This window comes from Heterodontus francisci, chromosome 12 (genome assembly GCF_036365525.1).
Source record: "Heterodontus francisci isolate sHetFra1 chromosome 12, sHetFra1.hap1, whole genome shotgun sequence".
Taxonomy (NCBI): domain Eukaryota; kingdom Metazoa; phylum Chordata; class Chondrichthyes; order Heterodontiformes; family Heterodontidae; genus Heterodontus; species Heterodontus francisci.
Window position 1 is genome coordinate 55,448,260 of NC_090382.1, and position 16,212 is coordinate 55,464,471.

The following is a 16,212-nucleotide window of genomic DNA, read 5'->3' on the forward strand; positions in this document are numbered from 1 at the left end:
GTTGTGGTCGCTCTGCTACTGAATTTGACTCGTACAAGGGTTTGACCCATGTGTTCGAAAAACAAACAGCACATATAGAATTCTCTCTCTTACCAGAAGCACAAATCCAGGCACCCTATTTGACCAACGCACATACGTAGCGTTCCTATCAGAGCTGCCCTGAGTAGTGAAAGTGATTGAAAGCACAGTCTGAAGTTCAGCAGCGATTACATCGGACAGTGAAACACCGGCTGCCATCGGCACTTCGCTGATCTGTGGAATTCCAACACCAGGGTCATAAAATAATATCTCCTCTAGCCTGATCAACCTTTTAATCCCGTCAACAGGCGGAAGAAGGTAATCCAGGTAAATTGTCTCACAGTTTATTACCAGATTTTACCCTTCAATCGAAAGTGTTTTTACTGCCCTGAACTGCTTTCATCTGATACCTCTTGAGTTACGCCAGTTTCATTGGAATATTTCGAAAAATGTACTTCTGACGGAAATGTAAAGCATGAATGACAATGCTGATTTTGTAGATAGAAGCGGAATCTTTCAGTTGTTTGCAGTGTGTGTTTCAGTCCGAATTCATTTCTGATTGCTGTTCGGTTTCAGCTTGCTTGTCTTTTGGAAGAGGCTGTCGGAACTTGTCCAGGAGCTTTTATTATTTAGTCCACCTTTTTCTAAAAGTTCCATTTTCAAATTAACGTGGATCTCTGCCTTGAAGAGAGGCTTGGAAAAGGAGGGGCGGGGAGAGAGTTTTTTTTTTAAATTGCTATCTTCAGATTTTTTCTCACAAAGAAAGTTTTCAGATTTAAAATCATCTCCTGCAAAATGCTACTAATGGGTAGATATGTTTTATATGAACGCCCACTGATCGGTTTGATAAACGTCCAATAATGAAGACTGCATAAGTCATCAGGTCAGGCAGCATCTGTGGAGAGAGAAGAGAGAAGCAGAGTTCATCAGTTGATCAGGAAGGTCACATCACAGGCCTGACAATTAACTCTGCTCCTCTCTCCACAGATGCTGCCTGACCTGCTGAGTATTTCCAGCACGTTCTGTTTTTATTTCAGATTTCCAGCATCTGCAGTATTTTGCTTTTATATTACTGAACTAATCATGATGGTACTAAGCATACCACTTGGATTCTTTGCCAGTTAGGTAGTTGAGAGTTAGAAATGTTTTTCGAGATGTTTTGTAGAACTTCACTCTTGATTGATGTGACTGGCATGCTTCCCACTTTAGACTCCGGCCACTGATAAAGAGAGGACTGTCTCCTGGCTCCCTGTTCAGTCTGCAACACATTTACATGTTACAAGGATCCTGGAGCGTGGCCACACTGGATCTTGGTCCACACGTACATAGAGCACCCCCTTCAACAGTTAACACTCAGTAGGTCAACCAGCATCTGTAGAGAGAAGGGATAAGTTAAATCTCACCTGAACAGTTAACTCAGTTGTTCTCTTAGAATTACAGCAGAGAAACGGGCAGTTCAGATTGACTATTTTCTCCTACGCAGCAGTAATCCTAATCGTATGTGCCAATCCTGTTCCCACATCCCTTTATTTTCCTTTCTTTCAACTGCCTCTCAAACATCTTCTTATAAGTTGACACGATGTCTGTTTCAATCTCTAACTCCTGTAAGTGCATTTCACAGCCTTCAGAACCCTGTGTGCTAAAATGTTTCTCCTGCACTCTGTCCTAAATCCCTTATATCTTCTATCTTGGTGTCAGCTGTGGCTCAGTGGGCAGCTAACACTCCATTGCAGTCCTGAGTGAGTGTTGCATTATTTGAAGTGATCTCTTTTGCCTAAGGTGTTAAACCAAGGCCCTGTCTGCTCTCTGTGGTGGATCTAAAAGATCCCACGGCACTATTTTGAAGAAGAGCAGGGAAGTTTTCCTGGGTGTCCTGCCCAATATTTATCCTCAATCATCATCTCAGAAAACAGCTCATCTGGTCATTATCACATTGCTGTCTGTGGGAGCTACATTATAACAGTGGCTGCACTTCAAAAGTACTTCATTGGCTGTGAAGAGCTTTGGGATGCCCTGAGGTCATGAAAGGCACTATATAAATGCAAGTCTTTCTCTTTCTTTGCTGCATGGTTCTAGACTCTCTGAGTCACTGAAAACAGTCTGCTCCCGTCTACTCTGTCCTATCCTTCTTTAATTTTAAACATCTCTATCAATCCACCCCATAAACTCCTCTGTTCTAATGCAGATGGACTAATTCATTGGATGGATAAAGATTTTTCTGTTTCTTTTATCAGATTTCCAACACCTGTTTTTTGCTTCAAAATATGTTCTTGTTGGCTGAGCAGAGGCTCAGAGGCTTTGTCCTGATGTTAACACAATTCAATATAATCCCCGTGTTGACAGGGTGCTGTGCACCCTTGATGTCATTGGGCTATTATTTTCTCCATAACCAGCAGTCCCTGTGAACGTTGCTTACTGCTGGAAGTGACTGAGGAAACCCAAAGAATGAATGTGCCTTTTGTGCCGTATTCTAGAGCTATTCTTGACTGATTTAGAGTTTCTCATCATTAAACTATTGTCCTGTCATATCACACACAGAAGACACACATTAGACACTGAGAAACTGTTTCCACTGGTCGAGGAATCTAAAACACGAGGACACAGATTCAGGATAAGGGGACGAGCATTTAGGGCTGAGTTGAGGAGAAATTATTTCACTCAAAGGGTTGTAAATCTTTTGAATTCTCTACCTCAGAGGGTTGTGGATGCTTGATCGCTAATACATTTTGGTCTCTCAGGGAATCAAGGGATATGGGGAGCAGACAGGAAAGTGGAGTTGAGGCTGAAGATCAACCATGATTGTATTGAATGGTGGAGCTGGCTCCATTGGCCTTATGGTCTACTCCTGCTCCTATTTCTTGTGTTCTTTTGTTCTTATTAGGGTGTATAGAAACATAGAAACATAGAAAATAGGAGCAGGAGTAGGCCATTCGGCCCTTCGAGCCTGTTCCGCCATTCATTATGATCATGGCTGATCATCCAACTCAGTAACCTGTTCCTGCTTTCCCCCCATTTCCTTTGATCCCTTTCACCCCAAGAGCTGTATCTAACTCCTTCTTGAAAACATACAATGTTTTGGCCTCAACTGCTTTCTGTGGTAGCAAATTCCACAGGCTCACCACTCTCTGCGTGAAGAAATTTCTCCTCTTCTCAGCCCTGAAAGGATTACCCCGTAGCCTTAGACTATGACCCCTGGTTCTGGACTCCCCCAGCATCGGGAACATCCTTTCTCCATCTACTCTGTCAAGTCCTGTTAGAATTTTATAGGTTTCTACGAGATCTCCCCTCACTCTTCTGAACTCCAGCTAATATAATCCTAACCGACTCAATCTCTCCCCAAACGTCAGACCCGCCATTCCAGGAATCAGTCTGGTAAACCTTCGTTGCGCTCCCTCTATAGCAAGGACATCCTTCCTCAGATAAGGAGACCAAAACTGCACACAATATTCCAGGTGTGGCCTCACCAAGGCCCTGTATAATTGTAGCATGACATCCCTGTTCCTGTACTCGAATCCTCTCGCTATGCAGGCCAACATACCATTTACCTTTTTTACTGCCTGTTGCACCTGCATGCTTACCTTCAGCGACTGGTGTACAAGAACACCCTGGTCTCGTTGCATATTCCCCTCTCTAAGTTTATAGCTGTTCAGATAATAATCTGCCTTCCTGTTTTTGCTACCAAAGTGGATAACCTCACATTTATCTACATTATACTGCATCTGCCATGCATTATCCCACTCACTCAACTTGTCCAAATCACCCTGAAGCCTCTCTGCATCCTCCTCACAACTCACCCTCCCACCCAGTTTTGTATCATCTGCAAATTTGGAGATATTACATTAGTTCCCTCATCTAAATCATTAATATATGTTGTGAATAGCTGCGGTCCTAGGACCGATCCCTGCGGTACTCCACTAATCACTGCCTGCCATTCGGAAAAAAGACCCGTTTATTCCTACTCTTTGTTTCCTGTCTGCCAACCAATTTTCTATCCATCGCAATACACTACCCCCAATCCCATGCACTTTAATTTTACATGCTAATCTCTTATGTGGGACTTTATCGAAAGCCTTGTGAAAGTCCAAATAAACCACATCCACTGGCTCCCCCTCATCAACTCTACTAGTTACGTCCTCAAAGAATTCTAGTAGATTTGCCAAACATGATTTCCCTTTCGTAAATCCATGCTGACTCTGTCCGATTCTACCACCGTTCTCCAAGTGCTCTGCTATAAAATCTTTGATAATGGAATCTAGAATTTTCCCCACTACTGACATCAGGCTGACTGGTTTATAATTCCCTGTTTTCTCTCTACCTCCCTTTTTAAATAGTAGGGTTACATTAGTTAACCTCCAATCTGTAGGAACTGTTCCAAAGTCTATAGAATCCTGGAAGATGACCAATGCATCCATTATTTCTAGGGCCACTTCCTTAAGTACTCTGGGATGTAGATTTATCGGCCTTCAATCCCATCAATTTCCCCAACACCATTTCTCTACTCTTACTGATTTCCTTTAGTTTCTCCCTCTCACTAAACCTTGTGTTCCCCAATATTTCTGGTATGTTATTTGTGTCCTCCTTTGTGAAGACAGAATCAAAGTATGTGTTTAGTTGGTCAGCCATTTCTTTGTTCCCCATAATAAATTCCCCTGTTTCTGACTGTAAGGGACTTACATTTATCTTTACCAATCTTTTTCTTTTCGCATACCGATAGAAACTTTTACAGCCAGTTTTTATGTTCCCCGCAAGCTTACTCTCGTACTCTATTTTCTCCTTCTTAATCAATCCCTTGGTCCTCCTTTGCTGAATTCTAAACTGCTCCCAATCCTCAGGAATGTTGTTTTTTTGTGGTGAATTTGTATGCCTCTTCCTTGGATCTAATGCTATCTCTAATTTCCCTTATAAGCCACGGTTTGGCTACCTTTCCTGTTTTAGTTTTGCGCCAGACAGGAATAAACAATTGTTGCAGTTCATCCATGTGCTCTTTGAATGTTTGCCATTGCCTATCCACCATCATCCCTTTAAGTAACTTTTCCCAATCCATCATAGCCAACTCACGCCTCATACCTTCGTAGTTTCTTTTACTAAGATTCAGGACCCTAGTCTCAGAATCAACTAATTCACTGTCCATCTTGATGAAGAATTCTATCATATTATGGTTGCTCATACCCAAGGGGTCTCGCACAACTAGATTGTCAATTATTCCTCTCTCATTACACAATACCCGTGTGTTTGCATATGTCAAAGGAGAATAAAAGAGATAAATATTCCATCTGCAAAAGAAGCAAATAAATAAATAGAAGAAAACACAACCATATATATATATTGTATACAAAAGCAAAATACTGCAATTGCTGGAAATCTAAAATAAAAGCAGAAAATGCTGGAAATACTCAGCAGGTCAGGCAGCAACTGTGGAAAGAGAAACAAAGTTAATGGGCTGAAATTTACCAGCTCATTGGAGGCAGCCCAGGAGGCGGGAGAGTTCGGAATGTTGGGTTGGAAATCTTTGAGAGGGAAACCCAACATTTATGCGTTGGGACCAGATATTGCGAAGGACGGCCGGCATGGCAGGAGGACCTTGCATGTGGTGGGCTGGTAATTAAACCTATTTAAAAGGCAATTAACTTAATTTTTAAGAGGGTTTTCAGATTTTTCCAGAAGTGCAAGTAAACCACGGGTCTTCAGAGCCTCGCAGGGTATAAGGAGGAGGTGAGCTAGCGGGAGGTCAATTCTGGTTCCAAACTGCTGCCATTGTGAGTAGTAGCATGCTTTGGCAGGGAGGGTGGAACAGCGCAAACATTGGCATAGTCAGTGGGGTGAAGGGGAAAAGGTGCCAGAACTGCAGGCGCATATCGTCAGATTGGAAGTTGTGTGGGTAAAGCAGGGATTGAAAAAGGTCCTGGAGAATGAGTGAATCTAACTGCCATGGGCCTTGTTCAGTCAGGTTTTGGTTCCTTCAGTGAGGAGGGGCAGCAGAGAAGGAGAGATCAACAGCCACTGGCAGCAACAACCAGAGGGCACCAAAAGTGTCTGCCTCAGAGGAGGGGATGGGGAATTAGGAGAAGGGTGCAGAGGGGCTCACACCCAGCCTCCTGTATGGAGAAAAGGTTACCCACCAGACATGGTCTATAGACCAAGGCTCAGTTACTTTCAGATGTTGGAGCAGCAGTGTCACTGAAGATTCTGCTTCTCCAGGGAGGCCGTAACAGAGCTGTGTGCCTGATGGAGGACAAGCTGAGGCCCATGGTTAAGTCGTGGCCACCCAATGCCAATGGCAGTGAAGGTCACGTTGGCACTGTGTTTCTATGCCACAAGATCATTCCAGGGATCCCTGGAAATATGTGTGGGATCTCTTAGTCTGCAGCTCATCACTGATGGTCACCAGTGCCGTGCTCAAGAGGGCCAGCCAGTGTATATACTTTCACATCGATCTGGACAGTCAGTCCATAGAGTCCAGAGCCACCACTGAATTCCCCAGGTGCAGGGTGTCATCGACTGCACACATGTGGCCATCAAGAATCCCACAGACCAGCCTGCAGCCTTCATCAACAGGAAGGGCTTCCACTCACTCAACGTACAGCTGGTCTGTGACTACCTCAAGCGCTTCCTCCAGGTGTGTGCATGGGTCCCAAAGTGCAGCCATACTGCTAAAGCAGTCCCAGGTGTCAGATGTTTTTGGGTCCCAATGAAGGTGTGGCCACTAATGCCTGTGAGGAACCGTAGCACTGCTGCAGAAGAGAGGTACAACACCTGCCACAGCAACTCGAGTGTCCACCAAGCAAGCCATAGGCCTTCTGAAGATCTCATTCAGATGCCTAGACAGATCTGGTGGAGTTCTCTCGCACATCATGGTGGTTTTCTGTGCCCTCCATGACCTGACACTACAGAGGGGAAAGCAATTAAATAATGAGGATATTGTTGATCACGATGCCTCCTCCGATGATGAGGATGTGGAGGAAGATGATTTCCAGGCGCAGGATGCTGATGAGGCTCTGGGACCACAGGTAAGGCGCTATGAGAGATGCACAAAGGATGTTTGGGATGTGCTAATACATGCATGGTTCACATGATCCTTAGTAACAGATACATGCAATTCAATTAAAGCTTCAGCACTCTGATCTTGGCCTTTGTCCTCTGGCTGCATGAGGTCTGGAGGGTTCCGGCACACTGAGGGCCTCTTGCAAAAGTGCAGGAGCCTCCTCTGTCATCATGACTGAATGAGGTGCTGGTGTCAGTGACAGAGTGTCTGAGGTGCCGCTGTTCATGCCAGAAGTGCCTGAGAGGAACTGTTCCTCTGCCCTTTGAGGGCACTTCTGTACCTCGGGCTCACCTGAGGAGTGCGAGGACTTGGCAGTGTGTCTAGATGCCTCACCTACTCCCACCCTCCTTTCTAAACCATTGCTGCACAAAGCTCATGGAGTTGCCGATGGCATGCAGGTCTTTGCATGTCTCCGGCATCCACTGTGTGCTTTGCTGGATATGGCTCTCACTGAGGGGGGCCAGTCTCTTGATGGAGTAAGCCAAGCGTGCACACACCAGAGACAGAGCGGCACTCTTGGCCTGGATGGACTCCTCCATCATCTATGCCAGGGTGCGCATAGCCTCTGGAAACTCCGCCAGATGTTCCTTCACCTCACACTGCAGCTCCAGCGCCTGCCGCCTTACTGATGACACCAGAGGCATGTCATCAGCCTGAGGCTCAACATCGCTGGGCCCTCTCACATTCTCTGCGTGTTGGTGGCTTCCGCTGTCACAGCTTCCATCAGCTGCTCGGTCGTGTCTGTGGTCCCCTTACCAGATTGTGATCCCAGATCTGCTCACAAACGGATACACACCGAAGCAAGTGATGCCTGTATCATTCTGCTCATCTCTGATTTCTAAAGATATTAATGAAGTGTTTAATTCTGCTCTGTGGTTTTGTTTTATTCCAGTAATGTAAATGCTGAGTCACTGCTGGCAATTCAACCGAGTATGTTGTTGCTTTAACTGTTTAGTTCTCAGGCTGGAAATATTACGGCACTATATATAATAATGTGTATCGGTTACACGTTCAAACTTACCACATTTACTGAAAAAGAGCTCGGTCACCGTATTAGTTACAAACTGAATAACATATCAGAGATACACACAAACTGTCAAATCCTGGACAGATCATATGTTAAGTTAATGCAATGCATTTTATCTGCAGTAGTTTAGTCTTTACTAGGTCCGGACCTGGAACACCCAAAGCTCTCCAAACTGCCTTATCTATCAGTTCTCATGAAAAGTCATCAACCTGAAACATTGGGCTGAATTTTTCAGTGACGTCTGCAGTCCCACTGCCGGGACCAGAAGTAGAAGGCGCTGTCATTTGGGTGCAGAGTGGCGGGCCTGGGGAGCGCTATTCTGCGGTGACCAGCCAATTAACAACCGGCAGGTGGAGGAAGCACCCAGTAAGGTGTCGGTGGTGGCATGAGGTCATGCCGCTGGGAATTCTGGCGCTATCTTTAAAGGGCTGCCAGCACTCTTTTGAATAGATCCAGTAGCGAAGAAGGCTGAGAGGAAGAGCAGCGAAAGCAGGCTCATCCAGCAATGGCAGAGACAAGATCCCAGGTGGCCCCACAGTTTAGCGATGCCTCCTACAGGTTCTATATACTATTTAAGTTGATTTAGGGACAAAGAATCACATAATATTTGGTGACATCAAAGTGATAGCATGAATTTGGATAATGACAGACAGAAAGACAAAATAACTAAGTGTGAGTGAATTGAAATTCTTAACCAATTAACATAACATTAAGTATTGGATCTAATGTTGCATATACCAAAGGAATTAGACTGGTTGGTATTAATCATCAAACTCTATTCCCTATGAAATAAAACAAGTTGGAAAGAATGACCTATTTACTGAAGTAAGGTGCTGATGCAGTCCAATATGAAATAAAAACAGAAAATGCTGGAAATACTCAGCAGATCTGGCAACATCTGTGGGAGAGAAACAGAGTTAACTTTTCAGGCTAATGACCTTCCATCAGAAAGATTCTGCCAGATCTGCTGAGTATTTCCAGCATTTTCTGTTTTTGATTGCAGATTTCCAGCACCCGCAGTGTTTTGCTTCTGCAGCATTCCAATATGAATTTGACATTCACCATGCCACTTTTATTGCAGCTCTGCCCATTAACTTGGCCACACACACAACTTGACGACACTGAATTTGTCCCAACATGCACAGGATGGATGGGAGTTAGGAAGTTGTGCTCTCCACCCACAAGGACCTGCTAGGCACTGATACATTAAATATATATGGTGAAGATGATTTTAACTGACCTATTAATATGCTCTCAAATAGACATGGATTTGCCTTCTGTACAGACTTGTGTTTTAAGAAATATTAAATCTTAAACGCTGGGTGTGACGTGACTTTATTGCACAGTACAACTTATCACTGTTTTGACTATCACTTTCTAATTCCAACATCCATGGAGATGGAGAGGAGCCAGAATATCACCACTGAATCTGAGAACAGGACAGTGTTCGCCACGGTCCTGGTTGGGCTCGTGTTAGGAGTGATTATAATGATAACCATCTTCGGGAATGTGGTGGTGTGCTTAGCAGTGGGGTTGAACCATAAACTCCAGAACCACACTAACTGTTTCATAGTGTCCCTGGCGGCAACTGATCTACTGCTGGGTTTGCTGGTCCTGCCTTTCTCGGCCATCTCAGAGCTGCTTGAATCAGAATGGCCATTTGGGGACACCTTCTGCAACATTTACACCAGCTTGGATGTCATGCTGTGCACAGCTTCCATCCTCAATCTGTTTATGATCAGCTTGGACCGTTACTTCGCGGTGACAGCTCCCCTGAGATACACCATGCTCATTACTCCCAAAAGGGTCGCCATCTCCCTCAGTCTGATCTGGTGCATATCTATCATGGTCTCTGTCTTGCCCATCAACTTGGGTTGGAATACTAAAGATCTGTCAGTGCAAAGCTTGGCCAGCACCAATCAATGCCACCTGGAGCTCAACAAAGTCTATGCCCTCGTGGATGCTTTCATCACCTTTTACATCCCTTTAGCCATCATGTGCCTGATTTATTATAGAATATTCAAAATTGCAAGGGAACAGGCCAAAAGAATCAACATCAGCACTGGATGCACAACAATGAACTCATCATTGCCAACTGTGAAGGAACATAAAGCAACAGTTACGCTAGCGACAGTCATGGGGGTCTTCATCATTTGCTGGTTTCCTTATTTTACAGTATTTACCCACGAAGGGATTTCAGGGCTTCAAACCGACAAGACTGTCTTTGCCGTAGTGCTATGGTTGGGTTATGTCAATTCAGCCCTGAACCCCATACTTTACGCTGCACTTAACCGGGATTTCCGCAAGGCATACCAAAAGCTACTGCGGTGCAACAAGGCGAATTCATACAACAGGGATCCTGCCGGAAATCCCCTGAGACACCAGCCGCTGCACAGCTGGAAACCCAGGACTGAATGGTGCCACCAGCTGAGACAAGACTCAGAAGACAATGAGCTCACTTCAGAGGTTAGGGATAGCAATGATGCTGCTCCCTCTAAAGAAGCCTCAGAAAGGTAACACTGTCATTTCCTTATACTTTCGATTGATAAAGCACCGGGTTTCTTTACAGTTTCCAATGTCCACAAGTTTTGCTAATGTAAAACAGCTACATTAATTTATGTGAATTTATTAATGCCAAGTGTAAAACAGAACTACACCATATAAGTGTAGAAGAGCTCTCTTCCTCATTTAGCTCAATTGTGTTACCTTGGTGACTGTTTTCTCAAGAGTGGGAAGAGTATTTGGTGGTGGGATTTCATTTCTCATATACACATCTACCCAAATAGTAATGGACCAAATGGAATGTTTAGGATGGCAAATGCCAAAGAGGTCAGATAACATCACCACTGATTTATTATCAGCGTTCATTCCAAACACAAAGATGAAATTATTTCTTGCATCTTCAGTCTTTTACATTTGTCAGTGCTCCGTGTGATAAAAAGAATATTCCAAGTAGTTGATGCCCACAGTTCAAAATAATTAAATGTGACGTAATTGCTGCAATTTCATTGAGTGATAGTCCATGCATTCTGGAAAACAATAAAACCAATATATAAAATGTAACATGTGCAAAAATGCAGTGACAATAATACTCTAATGGGGAAAGGGACAACGAGCTTATAATACTCCTAGAATTAGACTTTTTCTGTAAAATCACCTGCTTTACTTATGTTTTCTCCGTATTTTGCTTCTACTTTTTCCCCAATGTGCTTTCCTCCACTTGGATTAATACAAACACACTAACAAATAACATGCTAAGAACTCAGCTTTGATTATTTTCATTCTTTTCTTACTGTGGTCTCAATTATGAGTATAAGGAGAAAAAGATCTCTGATAGTCATAGAATCATGCTGCACAGAAGGAAACCATTAATCCGTTGTGTCTGTGCCAGCCCTTTAGTAGAACTATCCAATTAGTCCCACTCCCCTGCTCTTTCCTCATAACTCTGCAACTTTTTTCACCTTTAAGTATTCATTTATTAGAAGGTTACTATTGAATCTGCTTCCATCACCCTTTCAGGCTGTGCATTACAGATCATGAAAGTTCACTGCAGAAGAAAGCATTGAGTTCTTTCCCGGTGCCAGTATTGTTCAGATAGAACACCACAACAACTGTTTTCTTTGGATTGGGGTAGAGGTGCCAAATCTGGAAATAACATTCCAGTAGGTCCAGGACACATGTGAGTGTCCTACTAGCTTCCTCTAGCATTGATGTCTGTGCTAGCAGTGCTATGTTATCGGTCTCAGCAAAATTCTGGGATTTACTGCAGGGCATGTCATAAGAACATAAGAAATAGGAGCCATATAGCCTCTTGAGCCTGCTCTGCCATTCGATATGATCATAGCTAATCCTCTACCTCAACTCCACCTCCCATCTATCGCCATATCCCTTAATTCTCTTAGTATCCAAAAATCCATCAATCTCGATCTTGAATATACTCAACAACTGAGCATCCACGGCCCTCTGGGGTAGAGAATTCCAAAGATCCACAACCATTTGATTGAAGAAATTTCTCTTCATCTCAGTCCACTGCAAAGATGCGTCCACTGTATAGATGTTGAAAAAGGCCGGATTGAACACCAACCTCTGTGGCAGACCATTGTTGACCATGTGCATGTCAGCTGGTTTACCGTGGAAGGTCACTTACTCATGACTCGCACCCAAAATACTTGGGCGTCACCCTGGACAGGTGTCTCACCTATTGGTCTCATCTGAACAACACTGGCCAAAAGGTAAAACCCAGGGTGAACCTGCTCTGGAAATTCACAGGAATGTTATGGGAGAGCACAGCCAGAACACTTTGCATTGCAACAGTGGTCCTCCTTTACTCTGCTGAAGGATACAGCTCTATCGCAAAGTTGCCACACTAGGATTGTGGACGTGCAGCTAAATGCCACAAGGATGGTGTCAGGGATGCTTAAGTCTACTCCAACTCAGGGACTCATAGAAATGTAGAAACATAGAAAATAGGAGCAGGAGTAGGCGATTCGGCCCTTCGGGCCTGCTCTGCCATTCATAAAAGATCATGGCTGATCGTCTAATTCAGTACCCTGTTCCCACTTTCTCCCCACATCCCTTGATCCATTTGGCATTAAGAAATATATCTATCTCCTTCTTGAATATATTTAATGAATTGGCCTCCACTGCCTTCTGTGGTAGAGAATTCTACAGGTTCACCACCCTCTGAGTGAAGAAATTTCTCCTCATCTCGGTTCTAAATGGCATACCCCGTATCCTGAGACTATGACCCCTGGTTCTGGACTCCCCAGCCATCGGGAACATCCTCCCTGCATCTAGCCTATCTAGTCCTGTTAGAATTTTATAGGTTTCTATGGGATCCCCTCTCATTCTTCTAAGCTCTAGTAAATATAGGCCTAGTCGACCCAATCTCTCCTTATACATCAATCCTGCCATCTCAGGAATCAGCCTAGTAAATCCCTCCATGGCAAGAACATCCTTCTTCAGATAAGGAGACCAAAACTGCACACAATATTTCAGATGTGGTCTCACCAAGGCCCTGTATAACTGTAGTAAAACATTCTTGCTCCTGCACTCAAATCGTCTTGCAATGAAGGCCAACATACCATCCTAATTGCTTGCTGCACCTGAATGCTTGCTTTCAGCGACTGGTGCACAAGGACACCCAGGTCTCATTGCACCTCCCCCTTTCCCAATCTATCACCATTCAGATAATAATCTGCCTTTCTTTGCAACCAAAGTGGATAACCTCACATTTATCCATATTATACTGCATCTGCCATGCATTTGCCCACTCACCAAACTAGTCCAAATCACATTGGAGCCTCTTTGCATCCTCCTCACAGCTCACATTCCCCCCCAGCTTTGTGCTGGCTACAAACTTGGAAATGTTACATTTAGTTCCCTCACCCAAGTCATTAATATTGTGAATAGCTGGGGCCCAAGCACTGATCCCTGCGGTACCCCACTAGTCACTGCCTGCCACCCGGAAAAAGACTCGTTTATTCCTACTGTCTGTCGACCAATTCTCAATCCATGCCAGTATATTACTCCCAATCTCATGTGCTTTAATTTTGCACACTTATCTTATGTGGGACCTTATCAAAAGCCTTCAGAAAATCCAAATACACCACATCCACTGGTCCTCCCTTATCTATTCTACTAGTTACATCCTCAAAAAACTCCAGTAGATTTGTTAAGCATGATTTTCCTTTCATAAATCCATGCTGACTTTGCCCAATCCCGTTTATGCTTTCCAGGTATTCTGCTATCACATCCTTTATAATAGACTCTAGCATTTTCCCCACTACTGATGTAAGGCTAACTGGTCTGTAATTCCCTGTTTTTTCTCTCCTTCCTTTTTTAAATAGTGGGGTTACATTTGCCAACCTTCAATCTGTAGGAACTGCTCCAGAGCCTATAGAATTTTAGAAGATGACCACCAATGCATCCACTATTTCCAGGGCCACTTCCTTTAGTACTCTGGGATGTGGATTATCAGGCCCTGGGGATTTGTCAGCATTTAACCCCATTAATTTCCCTAGCACTATATATTTTTTTACTAATACTGATTTCCTTCAGTTCCTCCCTCTCAATAGACCCTCGGTTCCCTAACATTTCTGGGAGGTTATTTGTGTCCTCCTTTGTGAAGACAGAACCAAAATATGTGTTTAATTGTTCTGCCATTTCTTTGTTCCCCATTATAATTTCCCCCATATCTGACTGTAAGGGACCTACATTTGTCTTCACTAATCTTTTTGTCTTCACATATTTATAGAAGCTTTTACAGTCAGTTTTTATGTTCCCCGCAAGTTTACTCTCATACTCTATTTTCTCCTGCTTAATCAACCTCTTTGTCTTCCTTTGCTGAATTCTAAACTGCTCCCAATCCTCAGAATTGCAGCTTTTTCTGGCAATTTTAGATGCCTCCTCTTTGGATCTAATACAATCCCTAATTTCTTTCGTAAGCCACGGTTGAGCCACCTTTCCGGGTTTATTTTTGTGGGAGACGGGAATGAACAATTGTTGTAGTTCATGCACATGTTCTTTAAATATTATCCACTGCCTATCCATCGTCAACCCTTTTAGTAATGTTCCCGAATCTACCATAGCCAACTCGCACCTTATACCTTTGTACTTTCCTTTATTTAGATTCAGGACCCTAGTTGCATATTCAACTACTTCACTCTCATCTTAATGAAGAATTCTATCATGTTATGGTCAATCCTCCCCAAGGGACCCCGCACAACACGATTGTTAATTAATCCTTTCTCATTGCACAATACCCAGTCCAGGATAGCCTGTTCTCTAGTTGGTTCCTCAACGTATTGGTGTAAAAAAACCATCACGTACACACTCCAGGAAATCCTCCTCCACAGTATTATTGCTAATTTGGTTTGACCAACTGTATGTAGATTAAAGTCACCCATGATTACAGTTGTACCCTTCTGGCATGCGTCTCTAATTTCCTGTTTAATGCCATCCCTTACATGTCCACTACTGTTTGGGGGATTATAGACAATCCCCACCAATGTTTTCTGCCCGTTGGTGTTTCTTCGCTCCACCCATACAGATTCCACATCATGATTTTCCGAGACAATATCCTTCCTCACTATTGCATTGATTTCCTCCTTCACTAACAACATTACCCCACCTCCTTTCCCTTTTTGCCTGTCCTTCCTAAATATTGAATACCCCTGGATGTTCAGTTCCCATCCTTGGTCACCCTGCAGCCATGTCTCTGTATTTGCAACTATATCATAACCGTTTATATCTATTTGCACTGTTAATTCATCTACCTTATTGCGAACACTCTACGCATTAAGACAGACTTTAGACTTGTCTTTTTTAACATTGTTAGTCATCTTAGCTTTATTTTGCACTGGTGGCCCCATTTGTTTCTCACTCTTGTTTTCTCTGTCTTCCACTTTTGCTTCTTACCTTTCTGTCTTTAATTTCGGTCCTTGTTTCCCCCTCCTCTGTCAACTGCTCAGATTCCCATCCCCCTGCCATTCTAGTTTAAATCTTCCCCGAAAGCACTAGAAAACACCCCACCCCCCCGAGGAAATTGGTCCCAGTCCTGCCCAGATGCAACCCATCCAGCTTGTACTGGTCCCAGTTTCCCCAGAACTGGTCCAAATGTCCCAGGAATCTGAATCCCTCCCCCACACCATTTCTGCAGCCACTTATTCATCTGATATATCCTGCTATTTCTGCTCTCGCAAGCCTGTGGCACTGGTAGTAATCCTGAGATTACGACCTTTGAGGTACTACTTTTTAATTTACATCCTAACTCCATATATTCAGGACCTCATCCCTTTTTTATCTATGTCATTGGTACCGATATGTACCATGACAACTGGCTGCTCGCCCTCCCCCTTCAGAATGCCCTGCAGCCACTCAGGGACACCCTTTACCCTAGCACCACGGAGGCACTATACTATCCTGGAGGCTCTTTTGCAGCCGCAGAAATGCCTGTCTGTTCCCCTTACGATTGAATCCCCTATCACTATAGCTCTGCCACTCTTCTTTCTCCCCTCCTGTATAGCAGAGCCACCCATGGTGCCATGAACTTGACTCGTGTTGCTTTCCGCTGAGCTATCTCCCCCAACAGTATCCAGAGCGGTATATCTATTAGAGAGGGGAA

The 16,212-nt window shown here is 43.9% G+C and overlaps 1 protein-coding gene across 1 annotated transcript in view; it reads left to right on the forward strand.

Annotated features, from left to right (window-relative positions):
• The first annotated feature begins 204 nt into the window (after nt 1–204).
• The window catches only part of LOC137375597 (histamine H2 receptor-like), an 83,738-nt gene continuing 67,730 nt past the window's right edge, over nt 205–16,212 (forward strand). The window contains exons 1-2 of the mRNA XM_068042959.1: nt 205–345; nt 9,169–10,600. Of these exons, the coding sequence (XP_067899060.1) occupies nt 9,480–10,600 (1,121 nt within the window). The 5' untranslated portion in view covers nt 205–345; nt 9,169–9,479. The remainder of the gene's footprint in view (nt 346–9,168; nt 10,601–16,212) is intronic.